Raw genomic sequence first — 26404 nt, 5'->3', positions numbered from 1 at the left:
AATCAGAGACATTTCAAAAGGCCATGAAAGATTAAGGCTGACACTTTTCCAGGTTAAAAAAGACTAAAGAGGGGTGCCTGGGTGGCTCAGTTGGGTAAGCATCTGACTTGATCTCAGCTCAGGTCTTGGATCCACCATCACAGTAGACGTGAACACACCTCTGTCAATGGTCGACAGAATAAGCAGACAAAAAAAACATGAGTAAGGATATAGAAGATGCCAGCAATGGAACAAATAAACTTGGACTAATTTACCTAGCGAGGACATTGCTCCCCAAGACAACAGAATACAAGTTCTTTCAAAGTGCTGATGGAGAGTTAATGAAACCGACCATATGCCAGATAATAAAGCAAGCCTCTACAAATTTCAAAGGAGTAAAGACATTCAGAATACGTTCTCTGAACACAGTAGAATTAAGTTAGAACCCAATAAATGGAACACTACAAGCTACGGCTATAACTTCTTATAATGAAGAAAGCACAGAAGTACCCCCTTACCCAAAAAAAAAGGTACAGGGACCCATCAAAAGTATGCAGGAAGGGGCTTCAAGGGTCTCCCACTGGCCAAATCTGGGACAATTTAGACATCAGAACAAATAGAGTAAATAGATTATACCCAATAGATTTACCCAAATAGGTTATAATCTATTGGGTAAAAATCAGAATATATGAGTCCATAATGAAACCAAGAAGAAACAAAGGAAAGGTCAACCACAGAGTGACAACTAACAGATGTGGAAGTAAAGATGGTGTTAGAAAAATCACTATTTTGTAACCCTTGTGGTATGATAGCTTTATTATCAAAAACTGCCAATTAAAATTAGAGTCATCTTAGAATCTTAAAGGATTCAGAATTATTTTATTCTGATTTCAAAAGTAAGTAAAATTAAGTATTCAAAATAGCATGCTGGTGCCTTGATCCTGAGAAATAAATTTCTGTCATACACACACACGCGCACACACACACACACACACATCTAAAACAGATAGTGAACCTTATTAGAATTTCCATTTTTCATTACAACAGATATGAAATGTTTACCTGGGCACAACAAATGAAAGCAATGGAAAGTGTCAGTAAGAAGACTGAAGATACAACGACATCAACTGAGCGCTGTGGACCCCGTCTCTGTGGAGTGAGACATATAGGTTAATATTTAAGATTACACTTAGAGACAACAGTGGCCCTCAAATCATTCACATTCTGAGTTTTACAACATTAATGTGAAAATAAATGTTTATAAGGAGTTTCTAGCCCAGTATTTTAACATAGTTTGGACACGTTTAATTTGAAGCATTGAAATTCATGCTGTTCCAAGTTAAGGGTGTGAGTTATTCACAAATGTATTTTCAGCTAAAATATTTTCCAAAAAGTCAGAAAAAGATGCAATTTTCAACTTATCACTCTGCCCTAGGAATTTAGATTTTCTTTTCCCTTCCTAAGCTCTCATTTACTCACCTCTAATACCTTAGCAGATAGATCATTTCCAACTTGCTGTCCAGCACGTCTGTCAGCCACTGATATGATCTGTCTGGTTCACAGAACTAACTACACTGCCCATTGAGTATCTGCTGTCAGAAATTTCAGTGAGCATGCTTTCTGCATATTCCTGCACATATTCCATCGTCAAATGAAACTCACCTTGAGAAAGGAGCGCAGTGATAACCATATCTTAATGTTCTCCACCTTTTTAAGTCTGAAATGAGGTATTTCATATTTCCTAGCCTTCCTGGCAGAAGTAATATGGCTGAAGAGTTTTGCAAATAAAAATCTCTAGAGGAGGTTTAAAAAAATCACAAAGTAAAATATACATGTTTGTCTCTGAGTATATGTTTATATAATTGTAAATAATATTCCCATATATTGGAAGCATATAAAAAATAATAAACGGATGAAATTCTAATCAGTGATCACTTAGACTAAGCTAATAGCTCATTATCCTGTTACTTCCAAATCATATTCTATAGTAATGTCTTTGTATATATGCCTTTATAATATGGTACACTTGACATTCTCAAGGAATATTCTTTGGAGACCTTTGTGAATCCCCGACCTCACAAACAAAATTGTTTACCTGAATTCTGGTTTAGTTCCAAATTAAATTTCCATTCAAAATCACATTTTTTTTTGGACATGAAGACATATCAAGTCTCCAATTCTTCATTCTTACCGAAATTCAATACATTTATTTCTCACTTAACCATTGTCTACAGAAACATTTCACTTTGAGAATTACTACATATGTTATGGGCAAACAAGTGCAGTATTGAGACACAGGTGCTGTGCAGTCAGCTAGGCTCACTCTCTGCCTAAGCCACTTATTCCTACCCATGAGCTCAGCGAAATCTCAGATTACAACATGTTATTTGTGATTAATCGATATCACAAGTGTTAAACCCACAAACACCAAAAGTTTGCTCATCAATCCTTCATTGTCCACATTAACTTCTGGAGAGAGAACAAATCAATAGAACAAAAACAACTCCGTGGAATATCATATACAAAAGCAGAGGCGAGAAACTTAATTTGCTACTGACCTGTTTATATGTTCTTTCCGCCACACACATCATGAAAAAAAAAATCCAAGTAAGACACAATCGTTCAAAAAAATTAATCATAGACAAAATAATAATAGGTGTAACAGGTGGTGCCCCACAAAAGAGAGTCATGATCTCCTCAGCTGAAATAGACTTTAGCTGGTCAAAACTCTTCTCACGGAAAAGTCGATGTAAAAAAGGGAAAAATGCTAATCCAATGGTGACGACATTTCCCAGCATCTGATAACCTACTCCTTGCTGATACGCATTAACCTGGGAATTAATTTAAAACGTCGCATCGTTATTACACAGTTAAATGGAGTTATGAAGCAGTTTTTATCAACTACTATTTAGATTATTAAAACCTAAATCTGTTTCGAATCTAAAAGAAGTCCAAAGAAAAATGACGTATAGATTTATGACTCTTAGATTTTATTAAAAATTAGGCTTAGATAAGGAACATTCATAGAGTATACCTGAATAACTGATCATGTTCAGAGAACTCTGTAACAAAAAAAATATATACTACCAAGTAAAGACACTAACCACAAAAATTAAAAATATATATATATTCATGTTTCAAAAGCTGAGTCAGTGCTTTGATCACTGAATACAGCCAATGAACAGCTGATCATAAACAGGTTTTTCAAAAAATCTGGAAACTTATGAAATCTTACCCTGCTCATGATGATGCCACTTATTTCCAACACAGACATATCCATCTTTTTGCACTCATTCCCTTCCCAGATTATTGCACTAACTCGATCAGAGGCAGGACTTGAGTTCTGAAGCCAGAATAAGTGGTTCTAAAAAGAAAAATATAAAACTATTTTCATCCACCCTTCTTTCTTCCCTCAGTTGGATTTTCTCCCCATTGTCCAGCTCCCAGGCCACAGTTGCCAGTGTTAGACCTCATCATTCTGTTCTCTCCTTCACAGAGCTCAATACCAATGACAAACCTCCATCATGCTGATCTCTGGTCCTTTTTTCTTCACTAAGATATTTTCTTACCTAGAGAGAGGCTAAATGTCTTCTGTAATGATGGAAACTAGGATTCCATGATCTCCAAGGTGGCCTGGCTTCCCTCTCTAAATGTGTGGAAGGGAGGATAAGCTTGGTGTATTCATGGCATGTTAAGAAGGAAAGTATTTCTAGAGCGGCATGACTATACTGGAGGTAGCAGGAAATTAGCTAGGAGAGCTGCTAATAGGCCTTACAAGTTGCATGAATAACTGAGGAGTTAAGCCTTTCTCTGGTCTAATCAGGACACAGAAAAGCATAAAAAGCTCAAGAGGACAGGGGTGCCTGGTGGCTCAGTAGGTTAAGTGTCCGACTCTTGGTTTTGGCTCGGGTCACGATTTCACGGTTCATGGGTTTGAGCCCCAGGTCGGGCTCTGCACTGACAGTGTGGAGCCCGCTCGGGATACTCTTTCTCTCCCTCTCTCTCTGCCCCTCCCCTGCTCATGCTCTCAATCTCAAAATAAATAAATAAACATAAGAAAGAAACAAACAAACAAACAAGCAAATAATCCCAATGGAGGAGGGAAAGCAATTAAAGGATTTTAAGGGGAATGGCATCATTCCAGCTGCAGCATGGAAAAGCAAAGGGAGCAGGCCCACAGAAGCTGCTATAATGATCCAGATAGCAGCCAATGACGGTCCACCCCAAGCAGGGGAGACACAAGTAGACAGACACAGATATTCAGTGGAGTCAAGAGGACATATTAGTAACACACTAGAGAGGGTGGGGTCAAGAACCACTCCAAGGATGGGGCACCTGGGTGGTTGAGTCGGTTAGGCATCCAACTCTTGGTTTTGGCTCAGGTCATGATTTCATGGGTCCATGAGTTTGAGCCCCACATTGGGTTCTGTGCTGGTGGCACAGAGCCCGCTTGGGATTCTTTCTCTCGCCCTCTCTCTCTGCTCCTCCCTGACTCACGCTGTCTCTGTCTCTCTCAAAAGTAAATAAACTTAAAAAAAAACAAAAGAAGTAAATAAATTTAAAAAAAAAAAAAAAAAAAAAGAACTACTCCAAGGTTTCTGCCTTAGGCGGTCAGTGGTGGCATTCAAAAATATGGGGATAAAGGAAGAACAGGATGGATAGGGTAATTGGGAAATGATGAATTCCTTTTGATATGGTTTCATGTTACCTAATTATGCTTATATATGCCTTAAAATTATACTGAAAATCCCAAAAGTGCAAAGGAGGTCAAGATTATCAGGATGTCATGCATAACTACTGAGGGCTAATGTAATTTAGATGAATCTTCAGACTAAATGTAAAGAATATTTAGATTCAAACTTTGACAGCAAAATTGAAAGAAGCTTAAAGCTTTAATAAGAAAATGTATGTTGTTTCTGGTTAGTTTTAAAAAATTGTATACATTTAATGAAGCAGGATTTTTTTATGAAAATGTGTAACCTAAATCAATGGTATCCTAGAATCAAGAAAATTCAATGATTAAACAAATGAATATCCAGAATCCAGTATTTGTAGATCACTGTGGAAATATTTAGCCTAAAGAACAACAAAAAAAGGAAGAATCATGATCATTGTCACCAAACATCTGAAATGTTGATTTGAGAATCACCTCTTAACCATTCAATCCATCCAGCAGTAGAGAAAGCTCTCTCATGAAGTTAACAATCACTCTGGCTCCAGAAGTACTTACACAGAGGCCACTGATAATCTGATGGCAATACTAATAATAATGCTAACATTTATTAGGTGCTTACCCTTTGCCAGACATCGTGCTAAGCACTTTATATTATCTCATTAGATATATCACAATAGTCCCAAGAAGGAGTAACGATGATTACCATGTAAGAATTCCTACATTGGTTGGAAGGTTCAAATACCTTCTAAGGAATCTCCAATTCCAGGTTCTCTGATTTTATGGTATTAATATAAGACCTAAAATTAAAAGCACCACTTGGTTTATACATTACTAGAGAAGCAAGTAATGCCATTTCTTAGTAATTCACACATCACGCTGCGATGTCGCTGAAAATATGAGGTTGATATACCATTCAAACACCACTCTGCTCACATAAAATGAACATTAAGGATCATTCTAAGGAAAATAATGAGAAAAAGTGTTATGAAGAACAATTCATGTTAGGGCAATTCCAGAGTACCTGCCCCTGAGTTCTAATTCCAACGTCTTCACTTACAAATTATGCTCGATTTCCTCATCTCTACATTAGGGATAATAATAGTATCTACCTCATTCAATTATTGTAAAGCCAAACGAGATAATACGGCCCCTGGCATGTGTAGGTATACAGTAAATATTGCCTACTGTCACCTTTACAGACCTGCTGAAAAACATCTTCTTTGGGATCACGTTTGGTCCCTGAATGGAGGGTGTTCACATGGGCCCCCTCACTGTCACTGGTGACAGATGACCGGCACTCTGGGCCATGCAGCAGGTCGTCCCATAGCATATCCTCGGTCTCTGAGTCATGGCGGGTGCTTTCTGAGTCTCTTCTGGACATGGTCAGGTTTCGAGAGCCACCACTCATGCCAGACCTAGAGCCCTTTAAAGGGAAACAGAAAAACAAAACTATTTTTTTCATCCATCTTTAAAAGCAATCATATATCTGAAACAAAATTAAAGCAAGATATCTGTGGTGATGGCTGGCAAGCTCCCGTAAACTTACCCCCAAATATTCACCTGTTCATAAGGCTTCACATAACAATAATACATTTTAAGATATAATTGTTGAACCCTGTGTGACTCTCTAACAAGCAGGGCTGTAAAAGGGCTCCCTCTAAGAACTGACTGCCAAATCATAAGGCTGTTTGACTGGAATGCCCTGGATGACAGTGACCTCTGCAAGCCCCTCCGGAGGGCCTACCCTGGAAAGGTGTGGCAGAGCCTTCTGACATTCCCAAAGTGTCCCCTACTCTAAATACGGTGAGCGTGACTGCAGATCTAGTCGTGTCCCAGGGCCCGGCCAACCACAGAAAGGACAGTCAGGCTGAGCAGAGGCTGCGCGGCGCAGCTCGCCTGCAGCATAAACAGAAACACGAATGTTTTCCCACGCCCTCAACTGCCTTGTCAATCAAAACAAAAACCACCTACCACCATCTGCCCCGTCCCCCTCTGAATTATAATATTCCAAATATACAATATCCTATTAGCTGCATGATGAGATTTGCTGCTCGTCTCTCAGGGGTCCTTTCTCAAAAATTTATCTTCATCAGCATCAGTGCCACTTACAAAGGAATGATACTTAAGAATAAACTCTATATTCCAAGTAAATATGAGGGAGCCTTCTTGTCATCTGGGGATTGAGGAAGCTCTTGCCTGCAAAGCATCAGATCATCTATGATACTTTCAAGATCAGAGTCAAAGTGAAACAGAGCTCCTTCTCTTCGTGGGGGTGAGCAGCCAGAGAGGTAGACAGACAATTGACGGCAGGGGAGGCCAGGAAAATAGAACCATCATGTCAGGACAATCAATAAAAAAAGCAGTGGGTAAACTTATCACACTCAGGAATACACCCTGAACAATGACCTCTCAGAAGGATACATTACCTGACTGAAGGCTGCCGATTCAAACTCTGATTCAGCCAGACTATCTGAATCCCGTGCAATGTGACACCACTTGGTGGTGGTTTTCTTTACCTGCCAAAAATCAAGCCAATAAACAATAGGAAAACATGTCAAATATCTTGTTAGCATTCAGTGATTTAGGAGTTAATGCCTATACTTTTACAAACTAAAAATTACCTGAGTGTTTAGGTGCCTAGAAAGTATTGACTTTCTATTCTTAACTTCACAGCCGTTGTCACTTGAGGCCCCTTCCACACTCCTGCGCAACATCATCATCTGTGTCCGGGCTTCACCGTCCTCCTCACTTGACAGATCATCTGAAATCCCATTACCCAGATGCCTAAAAGCCTCCTACAAAGAGAACAGCAATTTCTCCCCAGGGGACAGCCCAAAATACTCTAGTAAGCGGCATGTGTAAAAACAAAAAAACAGGTAAAAACTAAGAAATGGTAAAGGTAACCCAAAACTGAACAAACCTATATCTTACTTGGTGTCAATAAAGAAAACTCTCTTCGCACTAAGCAGCCTAAACGGTGAGGCAGTATTATGTAGAGAGGTTGGAAGCACAGGCGTGAGTCTGAATCGGAGCCCTTCAACTTCCTGGCCACGTAACCTGAGGCAAGTAACTGAATCTCTGGGGCTCCTTTTCCTCAGAGGAAAAGGGATGATAATAAAAGCACCTATCTCACAGAGCTACTGAAACAATTGGATGACTTACTACACGTAAAGCACTTAGAATAGTGTCTGGTTGCAGGAATGACTCAAACAGATTAGCTGTTTTTGTAATTACTAAATGCCACAGTCTAACAAGTGAGAAGATATTTCAAGACTATAAAATGTAGTTTTAGAGATAAAACATCTGTGCTAAAGCTAGAAAATAGCTTCCCAAACCCTACTATATTATCATTGCATCTCTGGAATATGACACAGGAGCCTCTACACACAGATCCGTTGATGAAATCGACCAGCCTACTCCTAAGGCTGGGTCAGTAGCCTATCAAATAACAAGGTCTAGTCCCAGAAATTAAAAGAATAAACTACAGTCTTCGCGTGTTACTCTCCTTTTCATGTCCTGTGGTTTTACATTTCACTTATTTGTTAAGACAAATTACACAAACCTGTTAGTATCTATTTGATACCTCTAGCAGAGTCTAAGAATAGGAACATTTTATGCAGGAAAGAAAAGATTTTGCTATATATACTCATCTAAATCTTACCCTATGGCACTTTTCTCCATCTGAAAATTTTGCTTTCTCTTTTGTTTGCCACATTCTAATCTCTGGTCGACATTGTCTCTTCTTAATGATAGGATGCAGACAACTTGGGTCATTATCAGTTTCAGTTCCTTTGTTACATATTAATTTCACTCTTTTAATCCTAATTTTAGAAAAGGAAAACAAAGATTACTAGCATGAACTATCTTTCATGAAATCACTTTCTTCTGAAGAATGTAATACACCTGACCCTTGAATAACACAGGTTTGAACTACAGGTTACACTTATTCATGGACTTTTCAAAAAATACAGTACAGTATTATAAATGTATTTCCTCTTCCTTATCATTTTCTTAATAACATTCCTTTTTCTTTACCTTACTTTATTGTAATACAGTATATAATACATACAACACACACAATATATGCTTATTAACTATGTTATTAGTAAGGCTTCTAGTCAACAGGTACCTTTAACCACAGACCAACTGTGTATTATTCTGGAAATCAAGAAAATGCAGAAATCCTATTTTTCAGGCTTCTAGCTTGCCTAAGGGTATAGGAAGCCAGAATACAGTTATCGCTAGTCTCCAAAGACTCATCACTATTAATTTTGAGAGTAAGCCTCCTCTTTTCAGTTTTGCAAGCAGGTAGCTTCAGTCTTCTCCACTTTCCCTCTCAAACACAGTGCCAATGCCTACCTCACATCACCCGTTTATGCCACTTCCTAGAATGTCTTCCCCTCACCTGTCCCTCAAAGCCCAGCAATTCTTGGCTCCTTCATGACTCCTGCTGATTACTTCACCCCTGAATTACTCTGTCTGCTCAACTACATGGCCTCTCGTTAGCACGTAATCACTTACAGTATTTTTACATTGCTGTGACTGTATCATACTCATATCTTCCTATTTAGACAATAAAATCACTGAGAAAGGGGATGCCCAGTGCCCAGCACAACGTTCAACACAAAGAACCCAACACTTCAACTGAAGAGTGTAACCCGTCTTTAGCAAAGTAGGGGAATATACAAGTGTCCCCCCCCCCCCACCCCCCGCTTTTCTACAGTCCACATTGTGCCACTTAGCTTTTATGGAAGACTTACATTAACACCTGTCGTGTTAACCAAAAGAAACCTGAGGAGGATTTTTGCTTTTGCGAACAAAGGTGTAAAGTGAAACTAGCACTCAGTATTTGTTTCACCGCAAGCCATTATGGGAGCAGTGCGCCTACAAGCTGCCAGCCAGCCGCAAGAGCGGCCCCTGAGGGCCCCGTCCCTGGGAACTACACTCAGCATCTCAGCATCAAGCCACCAGAGCTTCGAACTGTGTCCGTGAGCATCTGTGCTTCATCTCAATCCACTAGTAAGATGTGTCCTAAGGTATCAGAAAAGCCTAAGAGAGGCTATTGGGTGGGGGGGGGGGGGGGGGGGTCTGAGAAGGCTCAAAAGTTTCTCTGCAGAAATTAATGATTAATGGTAATTGCTTCTTCACTTTATTCCATTTTGACCCATGAAAGGTTTCAAAGAACACTCTGCTTTCGGAAAGTGGGGGAAATGTGCACTTCATCTTCAAAAAAAGGAACCGCAAGGGGCACCTGGATGGCTCAGTCGGTTAAGTGTCCGACTTCGGCTCAGGTCATGATCTCATGGTCCATGAGTTCGAGCCCTGCATCGGGCTCTGTGCTGACAGCTCAGAGCCTGGAGCCTGCTTCGGATTCTGTGTCTCCCTCTCTGCCCTTCCCCTACCCACACTCTGTGTGTGTGTCTCTCTCTCTCAAAAATAAATAAACATTTAAAAAAAAAATAAAGGAACTGCAAAAGAACTTTGTTTTTGAGTCATAATCATTAATATATGACAAAATAAGTATTTCTTCAAGTCATACTAGTGTTGTCCTGACCTGCAAAATCATGAAGAAGATAGAATATGTTTTGGATCCACTTCCCTTTCTGTCCTATAGCCCATCAACACCAGCCTCCTGCATCCCATTTCTAAAGAGGTATCAGCTTCCACACTGAAAAATATCTGATCTTTTTAAAATTATTTTTTCCCCTCAAGCTGTCAGCTGATACGGCTTAAAATATTTACCCTTTCCAAGTATTTATATTTCTATAATCTTGTGGTCTATAATTCTGTTAAAAATCAAACAGAATGAACTTTTATGGTAGAATACTTGACTTATGGGTAACATGACAGTGGAGACACCTGGAGTAAACAAATCCTTCTAGAATCCTTAAAAATCATACCACAATTATAATATGCTTACACTGTATACTCCCAATCAGATAATATACTATGTTAACACTAATGTGAATACAAAATCAAGTAAAAATTCCAACGTAAGCCTTCTCACCTGTTGCCAAAGAGACTGTCCCAAAATCCACCAATAAAGGGTATAGATTCCAAAGTTTCTACTCCTCTGACTTTATCAGAGGAGTTATTTCCATTTTCTCGGCTCCCGTCACCATTTACAGTTTTTCGTAATTTTCTACAAAAAAAAAAAAAAAAGTATTTCAACAACTTCAGGTTATTCAAGAACTTGTATGTTTCTACCCAAAATATCCCTACAGAAAATGATAGCAATGGGTTACTACCTGAAATTAAGTATAGTGAACTTCTTGTAATAAGGATAAAATCATGCAAGAATGTTTCTGACTTAAGGGCAAAACCAGGTTCCAAACCAAAGTCCTATGCTATCATTTTGTTTAATATTTAAAGAAATTGAACTGATATCAAAAATATTACTAGAAAAAAATTTTTCACGTGTATGACCAAGAGTCTTTTCATGTACATTCAACACCACTAGCACAAAGAACAATGCCTTTAAATATGGATGTCAGAAATCTATCCATCTGACACATTTACTCAGAGAACACAAAATAACAGCAATTGATCATTTTGTATTGATACCCTAAGCAGTTAAAATATATATCTAAATCACCAAGATACACCACATGGGATTTCCTTAGAAATCATTAATTGCAAGGAATCCTCTCTTTGAAAAAAAAAAATGGTTTGAAAATAACATTCAAAAAATAAGAATAAATATGTTGAAATTCATTGCACCAAATGAAAAAAAAATCTTATTTGGTAATTGCTTAGGAAAACAAAAATTTACAGATATTCTGAGAAACGATAATGTAACTTTTGGAAGGTAATATACCTAACATTTACCTTAAAAGCCTTTATAACAGTTCCAAAACTCACAGATGACATATAACCAATAAAAACAAAGTGAATTCAATGTATAGAAAAGAGAAATTAATCTCTGTTAAAAGCTTAGAGCACTTAGAAATCCATTCTTTACATACAACTGGAAAAAAGTAAAAATTTTACTAGCACTAGCCCAATGTACTAACATCCTTGTTTACATAGTGAATTTTCACCAAATTTTGATTGAGACTGAATGTCGAAAAATTTTTTTTCAAAATCACTTAAGTAAATTTTAAGAGTATAACTATTGCAGTATCAAATTTTTCCTTTTAAACAACTTTACTGAATGACAAAATCCCACCTGGGATTAAATAGGTCATGACAAGGTTTCTTAGCATCTGAAAGAAGAACGAAAAGAAAAGCATTCTTTTTTTTTTTTTAAGCCAAAAAATAATTTAAAAAAAATTGTAAACCAGGAAGATTTTTTATTAATTTCATCAAAGATTTTCTAAGTCTGTTCAATGCCTCTCTCAGAAAACACAACTACAAGTGCAATTTCTTATCTTACCTTCTTCTCCGATTTCCATTGTTTCCCGATGGCCTTGTTATCTGAGTAGACACAATTTGACAGTGGACAGTTCCCATGAGTAACATAAGGCACAAGGGTCCAAGTACTTCGCTTACATTCACAATAGGCATCATAAAATATAACACGAGTGCTATAACTGAAAAGAAGAGGTTTCAAAATGTAAAACATCACAGCTCATTCTTTATGCCTAATCTTAGCAATTGTACAAACTATTGCTACAAAAATCTACCAATTTAATTTTTTTGTTTTTGTAAATTTACATCCCAGCTAGTTAACATATAGGGTAATAATGATTTCAGGAATAGAATTTAGTGATTCATCTCTTACATGTAAACACCCAGTGCTCATCCCAACAAGTGTCCTCCTTAATGCCCCTTGCCCATTTAGCCCATCCCCCTACCCGACACCCCACCAGCTATCCTCAGTTTGTTCTCTGTATTTAAGAGTCTCTTATGGTTTGTCTCCCTCTCTGTTTTTATATGTTTGCTTCTCTTCCTTTATGTTCATCTGTTTTGTATCTTAAATTCCACGTATGAGTGAAGTCATATGATATTTATCTTTCTCTGACTTACTTCACTTAGCGTAATACACTCTAGTTCCATCCATGTTATTGCAGATGGCAAGATTTCATTCTTTTTGATCACTGAGTAATATTCGATTGTGTGTATATACACATATATATACATACACACACACCACATCTTCTTTATCCATTTATCAGTTGATGGATATGTGGGCTCTTTCCATACTTTGGCTATTGTCAATAGTGCTGATATAAATATTGGGGTGCATGTGCCCCTTTGAATCAGCACTCCTACATCCCTTGGATAAATACCTAGTAGTGCAATTGCTGGGTCATAGAGTAGTTTTATTTTTAATTTTTTGAGGAACCTCCACACTCTTTTACAGAGTGGCTGCACCAGTTTGCATTCCCACCAGCAGTGCAAAAGGGTTCCTCTTTCTCCACATCCACGCCAACATCTGTTGTTGCCTAAGTTGTTAATTTTAGCCACTCTGACTGGTGTGAGGTGGTATCTCAGTGCGGTTTTGATTTGTATTTCCCCGATGGTGAGTGATGTTGAGCATTTTTTCATGTGTCTGTTAGCCATCTGGATGTCTTCTTTGGAAAAGCGTCTATTCATGTCTTCATTTCTTCACTGGATTATTTGGATTCTGGGTGTTGAGTCTGATTAGTTCTTAATAGATTTTGGATACTAACCCTTTATCTGATATTTCATTTGCAACTATCTTCTCCATTCCATTGGTTGGCTTTTGGTTTTGCTGATTGTTTCCTTTCCTGTCCAGAAGCTTTTTATCTTGATGAGGTCCCAATAATTCATTTTTGCTTTTGTTTCCCTTGGCTCTGGACACATGTCAAGTAAGAAGTTACTGTGGCTGAAGTCAAAGAGCCTGTTGTCTGTTTTCTCCTCTAGGATTTTGATGGCTTCCTGTCTTATGTTTAGGTCTTTCATTCATTTTGAATGTATTTATGTGTATGGTGTAAGAAAGTGGTCCAGTTTCATTCTTCTGCACAAAGAGCTTTCATGCTGTCCAGTTTTCCCAGTGCCATTTGCTGAAGAGACTGTCTTTTTTCCATTGTATATTCTTTCTACCTGTGTCATGGATTGGTTCACCATATAAATATGGGTCTGTTTCTGGGCTCTTTACCTGTTCCATTGATCTATGTGTCTGTTTTTGTGCCAGTACCATACTGTCTTGATGATTATTGCTTTGTAATACAGCTTGAAGTCCAGAATTGTGATGCCTCCAGCTTTGGTTTTCTTTTTCAGGATTGCTTTGGCTATTCGGGGTCTTTTCTGGTGCCATACAAATTTTAGGATTGTTTGTTTTAGCTCTGTGAAGAAAGAATGCTCATATTATTTTGATAGGAATTGAATTGAATATGTAGATTGCTTTGGGCAGTATTGACATTTTAGCAATATTTGTTCTTCCAATACATGAGCATGGAATGTTTTTCCATTGTGGGGGGGGGGCGGGGAGGTTCTTCAATTTCTTTCATAAGCTTTCTATAGTTTTCAGTGTAAAGATTTTTCACCTCTTTGATTAGGTTTATTCTTATATATTTTATGGGTTTTGGTGCAATTGTAAATGGGATCAATTCTTGCATTTCTCCTTCTGCCGTTTCATTATTAGTGTATAGAAATGCAACCTATTTCTGTACATTGATTTTATATCCTGTGACTTTGCTGAATTCATGAATCAGTTCTAGCAGTTTTTTGGTGGAGTCTTTTGGGTTTTCCACATAGATGATCACGTCATCTCTGAAGAGTGACAGTTTGACTTCCTCCTTGCTGATTTAGATGCCTTTTATTTCTTTGTGTTGTCTAATTGCTGAGGCAAGACTTCCAGCACTATGTTGAATAACAGTGGCAACAGTGGGCATCCGTGTCTCTTTCCTGACCTTAGGGGGAAAAGTCTCAGTTTTTCCCCATTAAAGATGATATTAGTGGTGGGTCTGTCATATATGGCTTTTATGATCTTGAGGTCTGATCCTTCTATCCCTACTTTCTTGAGGGTTTTTATCAAGAAAGGATGTTATATTTTGTCAAATGCTTTCTCTGCATCTATTGAGAGGATCATGTGGTTCTTATCCTTTCTGGTATTAATGTGATATATCACAATGATTGACTTGCAGATATTGAACCAGCCCTGCATCCCAGGAATAAATCCCACTTGATCGTGGTGAATAATTCTTTTAATGTGTTGTTGGGTCTGGCTGGCTATCTTGTTCAGAATTTTTGCATCCATGTTCATTAGAGAAATTGGTCTGTAGTTCTCCTTTTTAGTGGGGTCTTTGTTTTCAGAATCAAGGTAATGCTGACCTCATAGAATGAGTTTGGAAGATTCCCTTCCATTTCTATTTTTTGGAACAGTTTCAGAAGAATAGGTGTTAACTCTTCTTTAAATGTTTGGTAGAATTCCCCTGGAAAGCCATCCAGCCTTGGACTCTTGTTTGTTGGGAGATTTTTGATTACTGAATCAATTTCTTTACTGGTTATGGCTCTGTTCAAATTTTCTATTTCTTCCTGTTTGTTTTGGTAGTTTATGTTTCTAGGAACTTGTCCATTTCTTCCAGATTCCCCAAATTATTGGCATATAATTGCTCATAATATTCTTATTATTGTTTGTATTTCTGCAGGGTTGGCTGTGAGCCCTCCTCTCTCATATTTATTATTTCCCATTTCTGCTGGTTTTGGGCTTTCTTTGCTGTTCTTTTTCCAGCTCTTTAAGGTGTAAGGTTAGGCTGTTTATTTGAGACCTTTCTTCCTTCTTTAGGAAGGTCTGGATTGCTATATACTTCCCTCTTATGACTGCCTTTGCTGCATCCCAGAGGTTTTGGGCTGTCGTGTTTTCATTTTCATTGGCTTCCATGTATTTTTTTCATCTTCTCTTTAATTTCTTAGTTAACCCGTTTATTCTTTAGTAGTATGTTCCTTAATCTCCAAGTATTCATGGTCTTTCCAAGGTTTTTCCTGTGATAGATTTCAAGTTTCATAGTGTTGTGGTAGGAAAATATGCAAGGTATTATCTTGATCTTTTTGTAGTTGCTGAGGGCTGATTTGTGTCCCCCTATGTGATCTATTCTGGAGAATTTTCCATGTGCACTAGAGAAGGATGTGTATTCTGCTGCTTTAGGATGAAATGTTCTGAATATATCTGTTAAGTCCATCCAGTCCAGTGTATCATTCAAAGGCATTGATTCCTTGTTGATTTTCTGCTTAGACGGTCTGTCCATTGCTGTAAGCGGGGTGTTGAAGTCCCCTACTATCATGGTGTTATTATTAATGAGCTTATGTTTGTGATTGATTTATATATTTGGGTGCTTTCTTGTTGAGGGCATAAATATTTACAATCGTTAGATCCTCTTAGTGGATAGACCCCTTAATTATGATATAATGCCCTTCTTCATCTCTTACTGCAGTCTTTATTTTAAAATCTAGTTCATCTGATGTAAGTATGGTTACTCTGGCTTTCTTTTGGCGACCATTAGCATGATAGATGGCTCTCTATCCCCTACTTTCAATCTGTAGATATCTTTAGATCTAAAATGGGTCTCTTGTAAGCAGCATACAGATGGGGCTTGTTTTCTTACCCATCCTGATACCCTATGTCTTTTGACTGGAGCATTTAGTCCATTGACATTTAGAGTGAGTACTGAAAGATGAATTTAGTGCCATTGTGTTGCCTGTAGAATTGGAGTTTCTGGTAATGTTCTCTGGTCCTTTCTAATCTTTGTTGCTTTTGGTCTTTTTTGTTTTGTTTCATCTTTTCTCCACTCAAAGAGTCCAACTTACAATTTCTTGCAGGGATGGTTTAGTGCTCACAAACTCCTTTAGTTTTTGTTTGTCTGAGAAACTCTTTATCTCTCCTTCCATTTTGAGTGACAGCCTTACTGGATAAAGAACTCTTGGCTGCATATTTTTCTGATTCAGCATGTTGAATACATCCTGCCACTCCTTTCTGGCCCGCAGAGTTTCTGTGGTCAGGTCTGCTGCAAACCTGATCTGTCTTCCCTTCTTCTTCTTTCCCTTGCTGCTTGTATTCAATATTTATGAGCACTATACATTTCTGGAACGAGGTGGATATTAAATCAAACAAACAAGAAGCAAACATTAAGCACTTACTATGTGCTAGGGAAGGAAGGAAGGAAGGAAGGGAGGGAGGGAGGGAGGGAGGGAGGGAGGGAGGGTGAAAGGAAGGAAGAAAGGAAGGAAGGAAGGACAGTCCCTGCCCTTATGGAGTTCAGGGTCTAGTTGAAGCAAACAATCATAAATACAATGGCAAAGCACCAGGGAGGCATTATGGAAGAAGGGGCTGGTTCTGCCTGATGAATGCAGGAGCAGGCTTTACAGAGGTGGAGACAATGGAGCTGGGCGTTGGATGAGTAGGAGTCCACCAGATGGAGAGGAAGGGGGGAAGCACATTCCAAGCAGAGGAAATAGCACCTGAGCAAGCAGAATCTTGAAAGCACATGCCATGGTTAAGTATTAGGAGTAGTCCAGCACAGCTAGAGCATAAAGGCGACACAATATACAATTTATTTTGATTGAGAGAATCATTCCACAGTCTCTGTTCATTCTTCTGTAATTTACCAGGCATCATCTTTCCAGTTCTGAAGTCAAAACTGCAGAGGTCACAGTATTTCCCAGGTACCTTGCCAACCGAGGTTTGCTTCTGAACTTCTTACCACTTGGACTGAACTAGTTGACATCAATCTTGCTGACACTGAGTCCAGATTTTCGGATCACTTCCTCCTTCTTCCATGGGGTGGGGGGTGGGGGATGAGGGGTGGGGGGTGGGGGTGGGGGGGGGGGGGAGGGCTGGGCAGTCCATCCTCTTCCTGCTCTCCGTGGCCCAGGGTCCCCTGGGCCCCAGCCCCACGCTCCCAACAGGAAAGGAACCGGCTTTTGCTGGGGGGCACTGCCAAGGCTGTCGCCGCCACTCAGGGGACACCGCAGCCCCGGCCACAGTCGCCACCCTGAGCGCCTTCCCTGCACACGCCGCTCACCGGGGACAGAGTGAGCGTGTTGCCCTGGCCCTCCTGCTCTGTGGCGGAGTCACCACCAGCACCGCTGCCGCCCACCCCGCACTCTCCCCCCGCTCCTGCTCCAGGTGGCAGCCAAAAACCTATCAATTTTAAAAGTACAAGGTAAAAGCACATAACTTCCGACAATACGATCCACCAACACATCAGCTGAGTGAAAACCTGAAGTCTCAGGTCACAGAGAAAGAGAATGATGTGTTTGAAGGATTTGCCTTTCTGACAATAATCTGGATATTTCAAAAGGCTTTCTACCAAGAAATAGCTAGATGCTGTATGACACACCTTATGAAGTGCTGTTCTGCTCTGAGGATCAGTATTTTCTAATAATTTCCCACAATTATACAGGTAGCAATTAGCAAAGCTGGGATCTGAACCCAGCCAACTGGGCTCGAGTCCTTACTCTTAATTACTATGCTATGAACTGCTCTATGCAATATGAACTGTCCAAAGAAACAGATGGTGAAAGAAACAGAAAAATATCAAAAACTACATCCAAAATACTCCAGATACAATTTAATAGGTGAGTTCTTTCAGACTTTCATGTAAAATTAATTCTTAGATGCGCCTATGTGGCTTAGTCAGTTGAGCATCCCACTCTTGATTTTGACTCGGGTCACGAGATCAAGTCCCACATCGGCTCTGTGCTGAGCATGGAGCCTGCTTAAGATGTTCTCTCTCTCTCTCTCTCTCTCTCTCTCTCTCTCTCTCTCTCTCTCTCTCTCTCCCTCCCTCCCTCCCTCCCTCCCTCCCTCCCTCCTCCCTCCCTCTGCCCCTCTCCCCCTTGTGCATGCTTGATCTCTCTCTCTCCAATAAAAAAATAATTAATTAAAATAGAGCACCAGGGTAGGTCAGTCAGTTAAGTGTCTGAATCTTGATTTTGGCTCAGATCACGATCTCATGGTTTGTGAGTTTGAGCCCCGCCATCAGGCTCTATGTGTACAGTGCAGAGTCTGCTTGGAATTCTCTGTCTCCCTCTCTGTCTCTGCCCCTCCTCTGCTCACGCTCTCACTCCCTTTCTCAAAAATAAATAAATAAACATTAAAAAAAAAAAAAAAGATAATTCTTGTGCTATATAAACTATTCCTATGTGGAGAAAAAGCTACCAAATTCATTTCATGCTCTAACAGCCTATCACCCAAACATAAAAATGATGGCACCAAAACAATAAACTACAGATCTTGCTGGCTTATGAATATGGATATAAATTTACTACTAAAAAGCAGGCACCATGAATGAAGGGATTTTTTTGTCTCTTGGGTTCACTGCTATATATAGCTAGATCAGTATGCAGCACATAAGAGGCACTTATTATCTGTTGAATGAATAACTGAAATACTATCAAAGTAAATTTGACAATATAACAAAGAATAATTCACCAAGACCATGCAGGGTTTATGCTGGAGTGAAAAATGTATCTCAGAGCCCAGACAGACGACTTGTGCACACATTGTAGGCACTTACATGTTTGTTTACTGAACTGATTTAATCCAATAATTTAATAACATAATTTGGGTGATATATATACAAATCATCTCAATTGGCAATTATGTAAAAGGCCTTTGTCCCTGATTCCTGGGAGGTAACCTCTAAATCCTTGGAATTTTTCAAGTGATGGAAGTACCTTGGTTATTCACAGTGGGCCCCTTGGACCATACCTGATAGTTTATGCCAATGAGGTGGCTGCAGATGGGGTAGCCATGCCAGAAAGACCAACCATGTGATTAGAGGGTTGAGGCTCTGAGGCACATTATATCAGCCTGACCTCTGGGAAAGGGTGGGGAGGGAACAAAGGCTGAAGACTGAGTTGGCCACTTGATCAATTACTCGATCAGTTATACCTACATAATAAATCCTCGATAAAAATTATGGATACCAAAGCTTGGGTGAGCATCCCTGATTGACACTAGTCTGTCAGCTTTGCTACCCATCATGGCAGAATGGGTACCATATCCCTGAGGATGATGAAAACTTCCTATTTTGAATCCTCTCACACTATGCATCTGTTCTAATTTGTATAATAATATACTCTTAATATTACAAAACTGTAATTGTAAGTATAACACTTTCCTGAGTTCTGGGAGTGAATTATCAAACATGCAGGAATGAGTGGGGGACCCTCAAAACTGTAGCCAGGGGGTCAGAAGTTAGGGTAGCACTGGGGAATCCCAAAGTGAGGCTGGTGTCTGAAGTGAGGACAGTCTTGTGAAGGACTGTACCTTTAACCACTGAGTTTGGCCAATTCCTATGGTGAAAAAGCATTCCACAAAAATTAACATTTGTTCCTGATTTGTAATTAATCTTAAATGCCAAGCTCTTCTAAAATTACAGGAATATAAAAATATGTCCCTTATATACTAAAGAGTAAGTGAACACACATCATACTAATGAAGACATTCTGAATCGAGACCAAAACAAGGATGACCATTCTTACTGTTATCACCTAAACGCTGCTCTGAAAATGTTGACTAATTCAATAATAGTAAATGAAATGCATGAAAAATGAGACCAGATTTTCATTATTTGCCAAAAACATGGTTGTATAATAAGAAAATCTGAGAGGAGCACTGAAAAACTATTCAAATTAATGAGAGGTTAATAAAGAGGCCGGTTATAACAATTTTAAACATAAACAGCCTTCAAATGTAACAGCACTAACCAGTTGAAATTTATAAAATAAAAAGTATCATATCTGCAGCAGCAACAACAAAAATAAACACATAAATATTTTACTTTAATGTAGAAGTACCCAGTGTCCATTGATGGATGAATATTTAAATGAAATATGGGATATACACATAATGGATTCTTATTTACCCTTCAAAAGGAAGGAAATACATGTGCTACATATGGATGAACCTTGATAACATTATGCTAAGTGAAATAAGCCAGGCTCAAGAGGACAAATACTGCAATGTTCTACTTACATGAGGTACCCAGACTACTCTAGGTAGTCACAGAGGAACTGTGAAAGTAGAGTTCAGAGAGAAAGTAGAATGGTTGCCCGGAGCCCAAGAGGGGAGGAATTGGGGAATTATTGTTCTATGTCTCAGTTTGGAAAGATGAAAAAAGTTCTGGAGATGGACGGCAGTGATGGTTGCCTAACAATGTAAATGGACTTAATGCCACCGACTGTATATGTAAAAACGGTGAAGATGGTAAAGTATATGTTATATATATTTTACTGGATTAAAAAATCTTCCTAAAAAACTTTAGGAAGGGGCGCCTGGGTGGCTCAGTCAGTTAAACGGTCGACTTCGGCTCAGGTCATGATCTCGCGGTCCGTGAGTTCTAGCCCCACGTCAGGCTCTGTGCTGACAGCTCGGAGCCCGGGGCCTGATTCAGATTCTGTGTCTCCCTCTCTCTGACCCTCCCCCGTTCATGCTCTGTCTCTCTCTGTCTCAAAAATAAATAAACGTTAAAAAAAAATAAATTAAAAAAAAAAAAACTTTAGGAAGATCTAAGAACTAAAAATCCTACAAAGCTTTAATAAATAGAGATGTAACAGAAGACTTGATTAAAAGGTGAAATATATCAATTTTCTCCCCACTCCCCCTAAATATATCAAAATCTTCATGGGAAGGGGGAAGTTACGGTCTAATTCCAAATTAGTTTTTCGCTTTGATTAGGATAAAATAATTCTAAATTATTTTGAAAAAGTAAGCAAGTAAAAACATCTGAGAAATGCTGAAAAGGAATACTACTCAATGTTACTACATATTAAACAACAATAATAATTAAAGAAATGTGGTACAGATACGAGAATAACCAGATAAGCTGATGGGGCAGAATATGTAGTTTAGAAATAGACCATGGCATATATGAAAATTAATATATATAATTTAAATTCTTCAATAACATGTGGAAAAACATTTACAAGTTCATTTTTATAAGCAACCAAAAAATGCAAACTATATGAGTAACACACAATTTTTTTTGTACATTCAATTAGGTAACATTTTTTAAAATTATAATAATGATAGTCAGATTGTGCTAAGACAAGCACTGTCATCCACTACTTTCCAAAAAGAAGTGTGCCCCCAGCAATTTCATTTTATGTACTAAAAGCCTTAAAATGTTTACATTCTTCAATCTCTTAATTCTATTTCAGAGAATAAATTCTAAGGAAATAATATAAAATATGGAAAATTTTGTTCATGATGGCATTATTAATAGGGATAAAAACCCAGGAATAATCTAAATGTTCATAATATGGAAAGTTATTTAAATTATGATACTTTTATATAATGGAATACTAAGTAGCTATAAAAAGTATTTATGGTAAATCCATATGAGAGACTCACATAGACATGAAAACGATCATTTTAAATGACAGTGTATTCATATGATGGAATATTATGCAGCCATTAAAATGACAGCTATTTATTTCCAATTAAATAAAATTAAAATTCAGTTCCTTAGTCACACTAACCACATTGCGAGTACTCACAAAAACCACACATGACTAACAGCTACTGCACTGGGTAGTGAGACATAGAACACTTCTAGCATCATCAAAATTCTATTGGACAGCATTGTCACAACTTTAGAAAACTGAACTTACAGATCCATAAATTCATAGATTTATCTTTCCCACTATAAGTTAATTCAAAAAAACTGACACAGATAAAATAAAAGTCACTCCAAATCCTTCCACCCTAACCCAACCTTCACCTACTCTGTTCTAATTCATGTCTTTTTTGCTTAGGTATAACCATAGTATATACACGGTCCCCTTTCAGAAAGTATTCCTGGTAGGCAGTGGCCATATAGTGGTAAAGAGAACGTGCTGGGTCCCTGAATGTAGAAGAGAAACGTCAACATCAGGTAGTTGTGGAATACAGAAATTAAAATAGAGGGGCGCCTGGGTGGCTCAGTCGGTTAAGCGTCCGACTTCAGCTCAGGTCATGATCTCACAGTCCATGAGTTCAAGCCCCGCGTCAGGCTCTGTACTGACAGTTCAGACCCTGGAGCCTGCTTCGGATTCTGTGTCTCCCTCTCTCTCTCTCTGCCCCTCCCTGCTCATGCTCTGTCTCTCTCTGTCTCAAAAATAAATAAAAACATTAAAAAATTTAAAAAAAATTAAAAAAAAAAAAGAAATTAAAATAGATTCCTGGGGAATGGTAGGACTATTTAGAAGGTACATGGGGCACCTGCATGGCTCAGTTGGTTGAGCATCCAAAAACATGATCTCGAGGTTTGTGGGTTCTAGCCCCACATCGGGCTTGGTGCTGACAGCTCGGAGCCTGGAGCCTGCTTCAGATTCTGTCTCCTTCTCTCTCTGCCCCTCCCCCCTTGACTCGTCTCTTTCAAAAATGAATAAGCATTAAAAAAAAAAAAAAAATTAGAAGGTACAGATAGGGCTGCCCTCTCTATGAAAGTTCCATCTGAGTTCAGATCCTAAAGATGAGAAAAAAGATAGCCTTCAAACAGAATGCAGAGTTCTGTATGAAGCACAGAAAAAGGGCCAGTATGCCTACAGCAAACAAGGAGGAGAGCAGTAAGACACGACCTCTAAGAAGTCAGCAGGGAACAGACCACGTAGGGCACTGAAGCCGTGGTGAGGAGTCTGGATTTTTACTCCAAGGGCAATGAGAAATCTCTCAAGAGTTTTAACCAGGAAAATGACATGATATGAATTCTACTGTAAAAGATTTGTCTAGTTGCTGTAAAAATAATGGTTGGTAGAAAGAAGGCTCAGAGTAGACATTATTCCAGTGGTCTAGGCAAAGTGATGCTAGCGTCGTGGACTATGATGAAAAAAAAAAAATCCAGAGGTCCATTTTGGATAGGATTAGGTTCAAGATACCTGTTAAATCTCTATACAGAAATGCCTAAACGCAGGCAGTTGGATTTAGAAGTCTGAAGTTCAGCAGAGAGATCTGGCCTGGAGATATAAATTTGAGAATCACCAGTTGATCAGCTATTTTAAAGCAATGGGGCTTGACGAGAGTACCTAGAGAAGAGAATCCAGGATCCAATCTTGAGGTAATCCAATATTCAAAGGTCACACAGAAGAAAAGATTGAAAAGGCCTGGCCAGCAAGACAGGTAGAAAGAAATTCAAGAGAAGAGAGTTAGACAATCATGTTTGCTCTCTGTGAGCTAATAAATCGAAGATGATCCCCAAATGGCGTACGTTCCTTCATTTCTTTGTACTTTAAACTCTTGAAGGAAGGGTAAAACTAAGAACAGTAAGGTCTGCATCATCTAATAGCAAAAGCAGCAAAAAACCAAAACAAAACAAAAAAACCTGTCATAATTTATTCCACCCCTCCAATTACCTTGCATGAGGTAAAGCAGTAGCAGCCAAATAAAGATTCTTAAAGAGGTAACCTGAATCCACCAATTGCTGAACAATGGGAAAAAGACAACTCGAACAAGCCCCTTTCGAGTCAGAGATGTCCACGGAATTTCAGGTTTGGCTTTGGCAAATGTTGAGCCTTTAAATATACAATGAAACAAAACATCAAACATTTAGATATACTATAGTAATGCTTCCTTGTAACACTATATTAAAAACAGCTGAGAGTAAAAATCAACACATAACCAGTTCAGTTAGAAAGAATCCTCTCGGGGCGCCTGGGTGGCTCAGTCGGTTGAGCATCCGACTTCAGCTCCGGTCATGATCTCACAGTCTGTGAGTTCGAGCCCCGCGTCAGGCTCTGTGCTGACAGCTCAGAGCCTGGAGCCTGCTTCGGATTCTGTGTCTCCCTCTCTCTCTTCCCCTCCCCTGCTCATGCTCTGTCTCTCTCTGTCTCAAAAATAAATAAAAACATTAAAAATAATAACAAAAAAAATTAAAAGAATCCTCTCAGATGTTCATTAAATATAACTCCTTGCCTCACTCACTAAGACAGGAGCTCAAAATAAATCAGGCTTACATGAATGTTATACAGTATATTTTTCTCAACTACACAACAGCAATTTCCAAGTTCATCCCTTTTTTACCCTTATGGACACCATGTATATAAATTTACCCTTATGGACACCATATATATAATTTATATAGCCACACAGTACCAAAGCAAAGGGGAAAAAATCCTAAGGAAGGCCTGAATGAGGGAAGAATATTCCTTTTGGAGATTAAAGTACCATCATAAAGGGAAGATAATATCTAGCACCACTATGAAATAATATAATAATATACATAAGAAATGAGCCAAAGTTGGAACTCACCTCTGATTAAGTCCACGTCAATCAAGTCTGGTTTTATGTGACCCATCTTTTTTGGTTTGTTTTTGAAGCCCTAGAATAAAACAAAACAAAACCAGAGATAAGGCGAAAAAGCTCTTTTAAATACAAAAGGTAGACTCACATTTTTTTTTCTTTATATCTGACTCCCTTTTAACGGGGACACTTTAATCCTAATGTTCCTTAAAAGAACTTATCATTAATGTTTTAGTTTTTAGTTTATCAAGTAATGCAAAAAATATACTTTTACCACTTTTTAAAATGATCCAACAATAGGGCCACCTGGCTGGCTCAGGCATAGAGCATGTGACTCTTAATCTTGAGGTCACAAGTTCAAGACCCACATTGGGTGTGGAGCCTAGTAATGTTTTGGTTTGTTTTTTGTTTTTTTTTTTTTTTTAAAGGAATTTTTTTTAAATAAAAAAAAAAAATCCAACAATGCCAAAGGATCAGTAAGTACAAAATAGCAGCCCCCTCATTACCCTCCCCCCCACCTCTCCTCTCATCAAAAACAAATAACTTTCATCCTTTTTTTTTTTTTGAACTATTTCTCTTGGTATTTACTTCCATACTTCTAAATAATATGTTTATACTGCCATTATTTCATTTATTGATTCGAAAAATAATTTACCAATTCCTAATACAGCATGTAAGAATTTAGTTCTCTTATACAGCTAATCCCCACATCCTAACTTCTACCCCTGAAACATATATCCTTACAATATAGTTATATTCATTTTTGATAAATCAGTAATCAATAGTTATAATATGATCATCATGAAATATTCCCTGTAAGCCTTATTTTATATTTTCATTCATGGTCGGTTAAAATATTTATCATTTTCAAATACTCAAATGCCAGAAAATTAATCAAAGTCTTTTATTTCTTAAAAAAAATTTTTTTTTTTTGGAAAGACCCTTCCCAGAACCTTCTATCTTCATGTTGTAATCAGATTAGTTGTTCTCCAGGCCTGCTACACAGCTGACTGTAATGCAGGACTTCTCACTCTCACTCTGACAACCCCCTTCACCTCTGCGGTGAATCTCTAGCTCCTACACCTGTCTTCCTGAAGCACATCCTTCACATGCTTCCTGAGAAAGGGGTCACAGAAGATAACCTTTTTAATCCTTACATGTCTGAAAATGAATTCAGTCTACCCTTATGCCTAATTAAAGGTTACGCTAGGTGTAGAATTCAAAGTTGTTAACAATTTTCCTTCAGGAATTAAGACATTGTTCTGTTTTCTAGCTTCCAATGTTGCTGTTGCAAACTCCAGTGCATTTCTGATTCCTGATCCTTTGAGCATGAATTGTTTCTTTCCTCTGAATCTCCACTTTATTCATGGTGTTCAGAAATTTCAGAATGATGTGCCTTGATAGGAGTCTTTTACATCTATTGTGCTGAAAAATCCCTTCTATACGGAAATCAATGTCTTTCAGCTTTAAGGAAGTTTTCCTATAATTTATTTTCATATTTCTTCCAAGACTTAACTTTCTCTTCTATTTTCTACCTCTTTTGTCTTTTTATTCTGCTTTCCAGAAATTTCCTCAAATTTCTCTATTAAATTTTTCATTTTGACTCTTTGGGTTCATTCCTT

General features: G+C 38.4%; 1 protein-coding gene across 15 annotated transcripts in view; it reads right to left on the bottom strand.

Moving 5' to 3' along the window:
* The window catches only part of PHTF1 (putative homeodomain transcription factor 1), a 90899-nt gene that overhangs the window by 37368 nt on the left and 27127 nt on the right, over positions 1-26404 (bottom strand). For 13 of the 15 annotated variants that reach the window (XR_009257824.1, XR_009257825.1, XR_009257827.1 and 10 more), the window contains 13 exons: positions 24792-24861; positions 23897-24055; positions 23570-23647; positions 12030-12186; positions 10662-10796; positions 8316-8475; positions 7276-7449; positions 7081-7170; positions 5856-6077; positions 3215-3343; positions 2538-2810; positions 1642-1773; positions 1042-1128 (listed from right to left, as the gene is read on the bottom strand). Coding sequence is in view for 6 of the 15 variants with exons in the window: in XM_058716167.1 (XP_058572150.1) it covers positions 1042-1128; positions 1642-1773; positions 2538-2810; positions 3215-3343; positions 5856-6077; positions 7081-7170; positions 7276-7449; positions 8316-8475; positions 10662-10796; positions 12030-12186; positions 23570-23647; positions 23897-24055; positions 24792-24861 (1866 nt within the window). In the remaining 9 variants the exon portion in view is untranslated. The remainder of the gene's footprint in view (positions 1-1041; positions 1129-1641; positions 1774-2537; positions 2811-3214; positions 3344-5855; positions 6078-7080; positions 7171-7275; positions 7450-8315; positions 8476-10661; positions 10797-12029; positions 12187-23569; positions 23648-23896; positions 24056-24791; positions 24862-26404) is intronic. The other 2 variants (XM_058716170.1, XM_058716171.1) reach the window with 1 other exon arrangement.

The sequence above is a fragment of the Neofelis nebulosa genome, chromosome 2, assembly GCF_028018385.1.
Source record: "Neofelis nebulosa isolate mNeoNeb1 chromosome 2, mNeoNeb1.pri, whole genome shotgun sequence".
NCBI classification, from domain to species: domain Eukaryota; kingdom Metazoa; phylum Chordata; class Mammalia; order Carnivora; family Felidae; genus Neofelis; species Neofelis nebulosa.
Note: the sequence above shows the minus strand (reverse complement) of the source record. Positions and strands in the feature narration are given on the sequence as shown.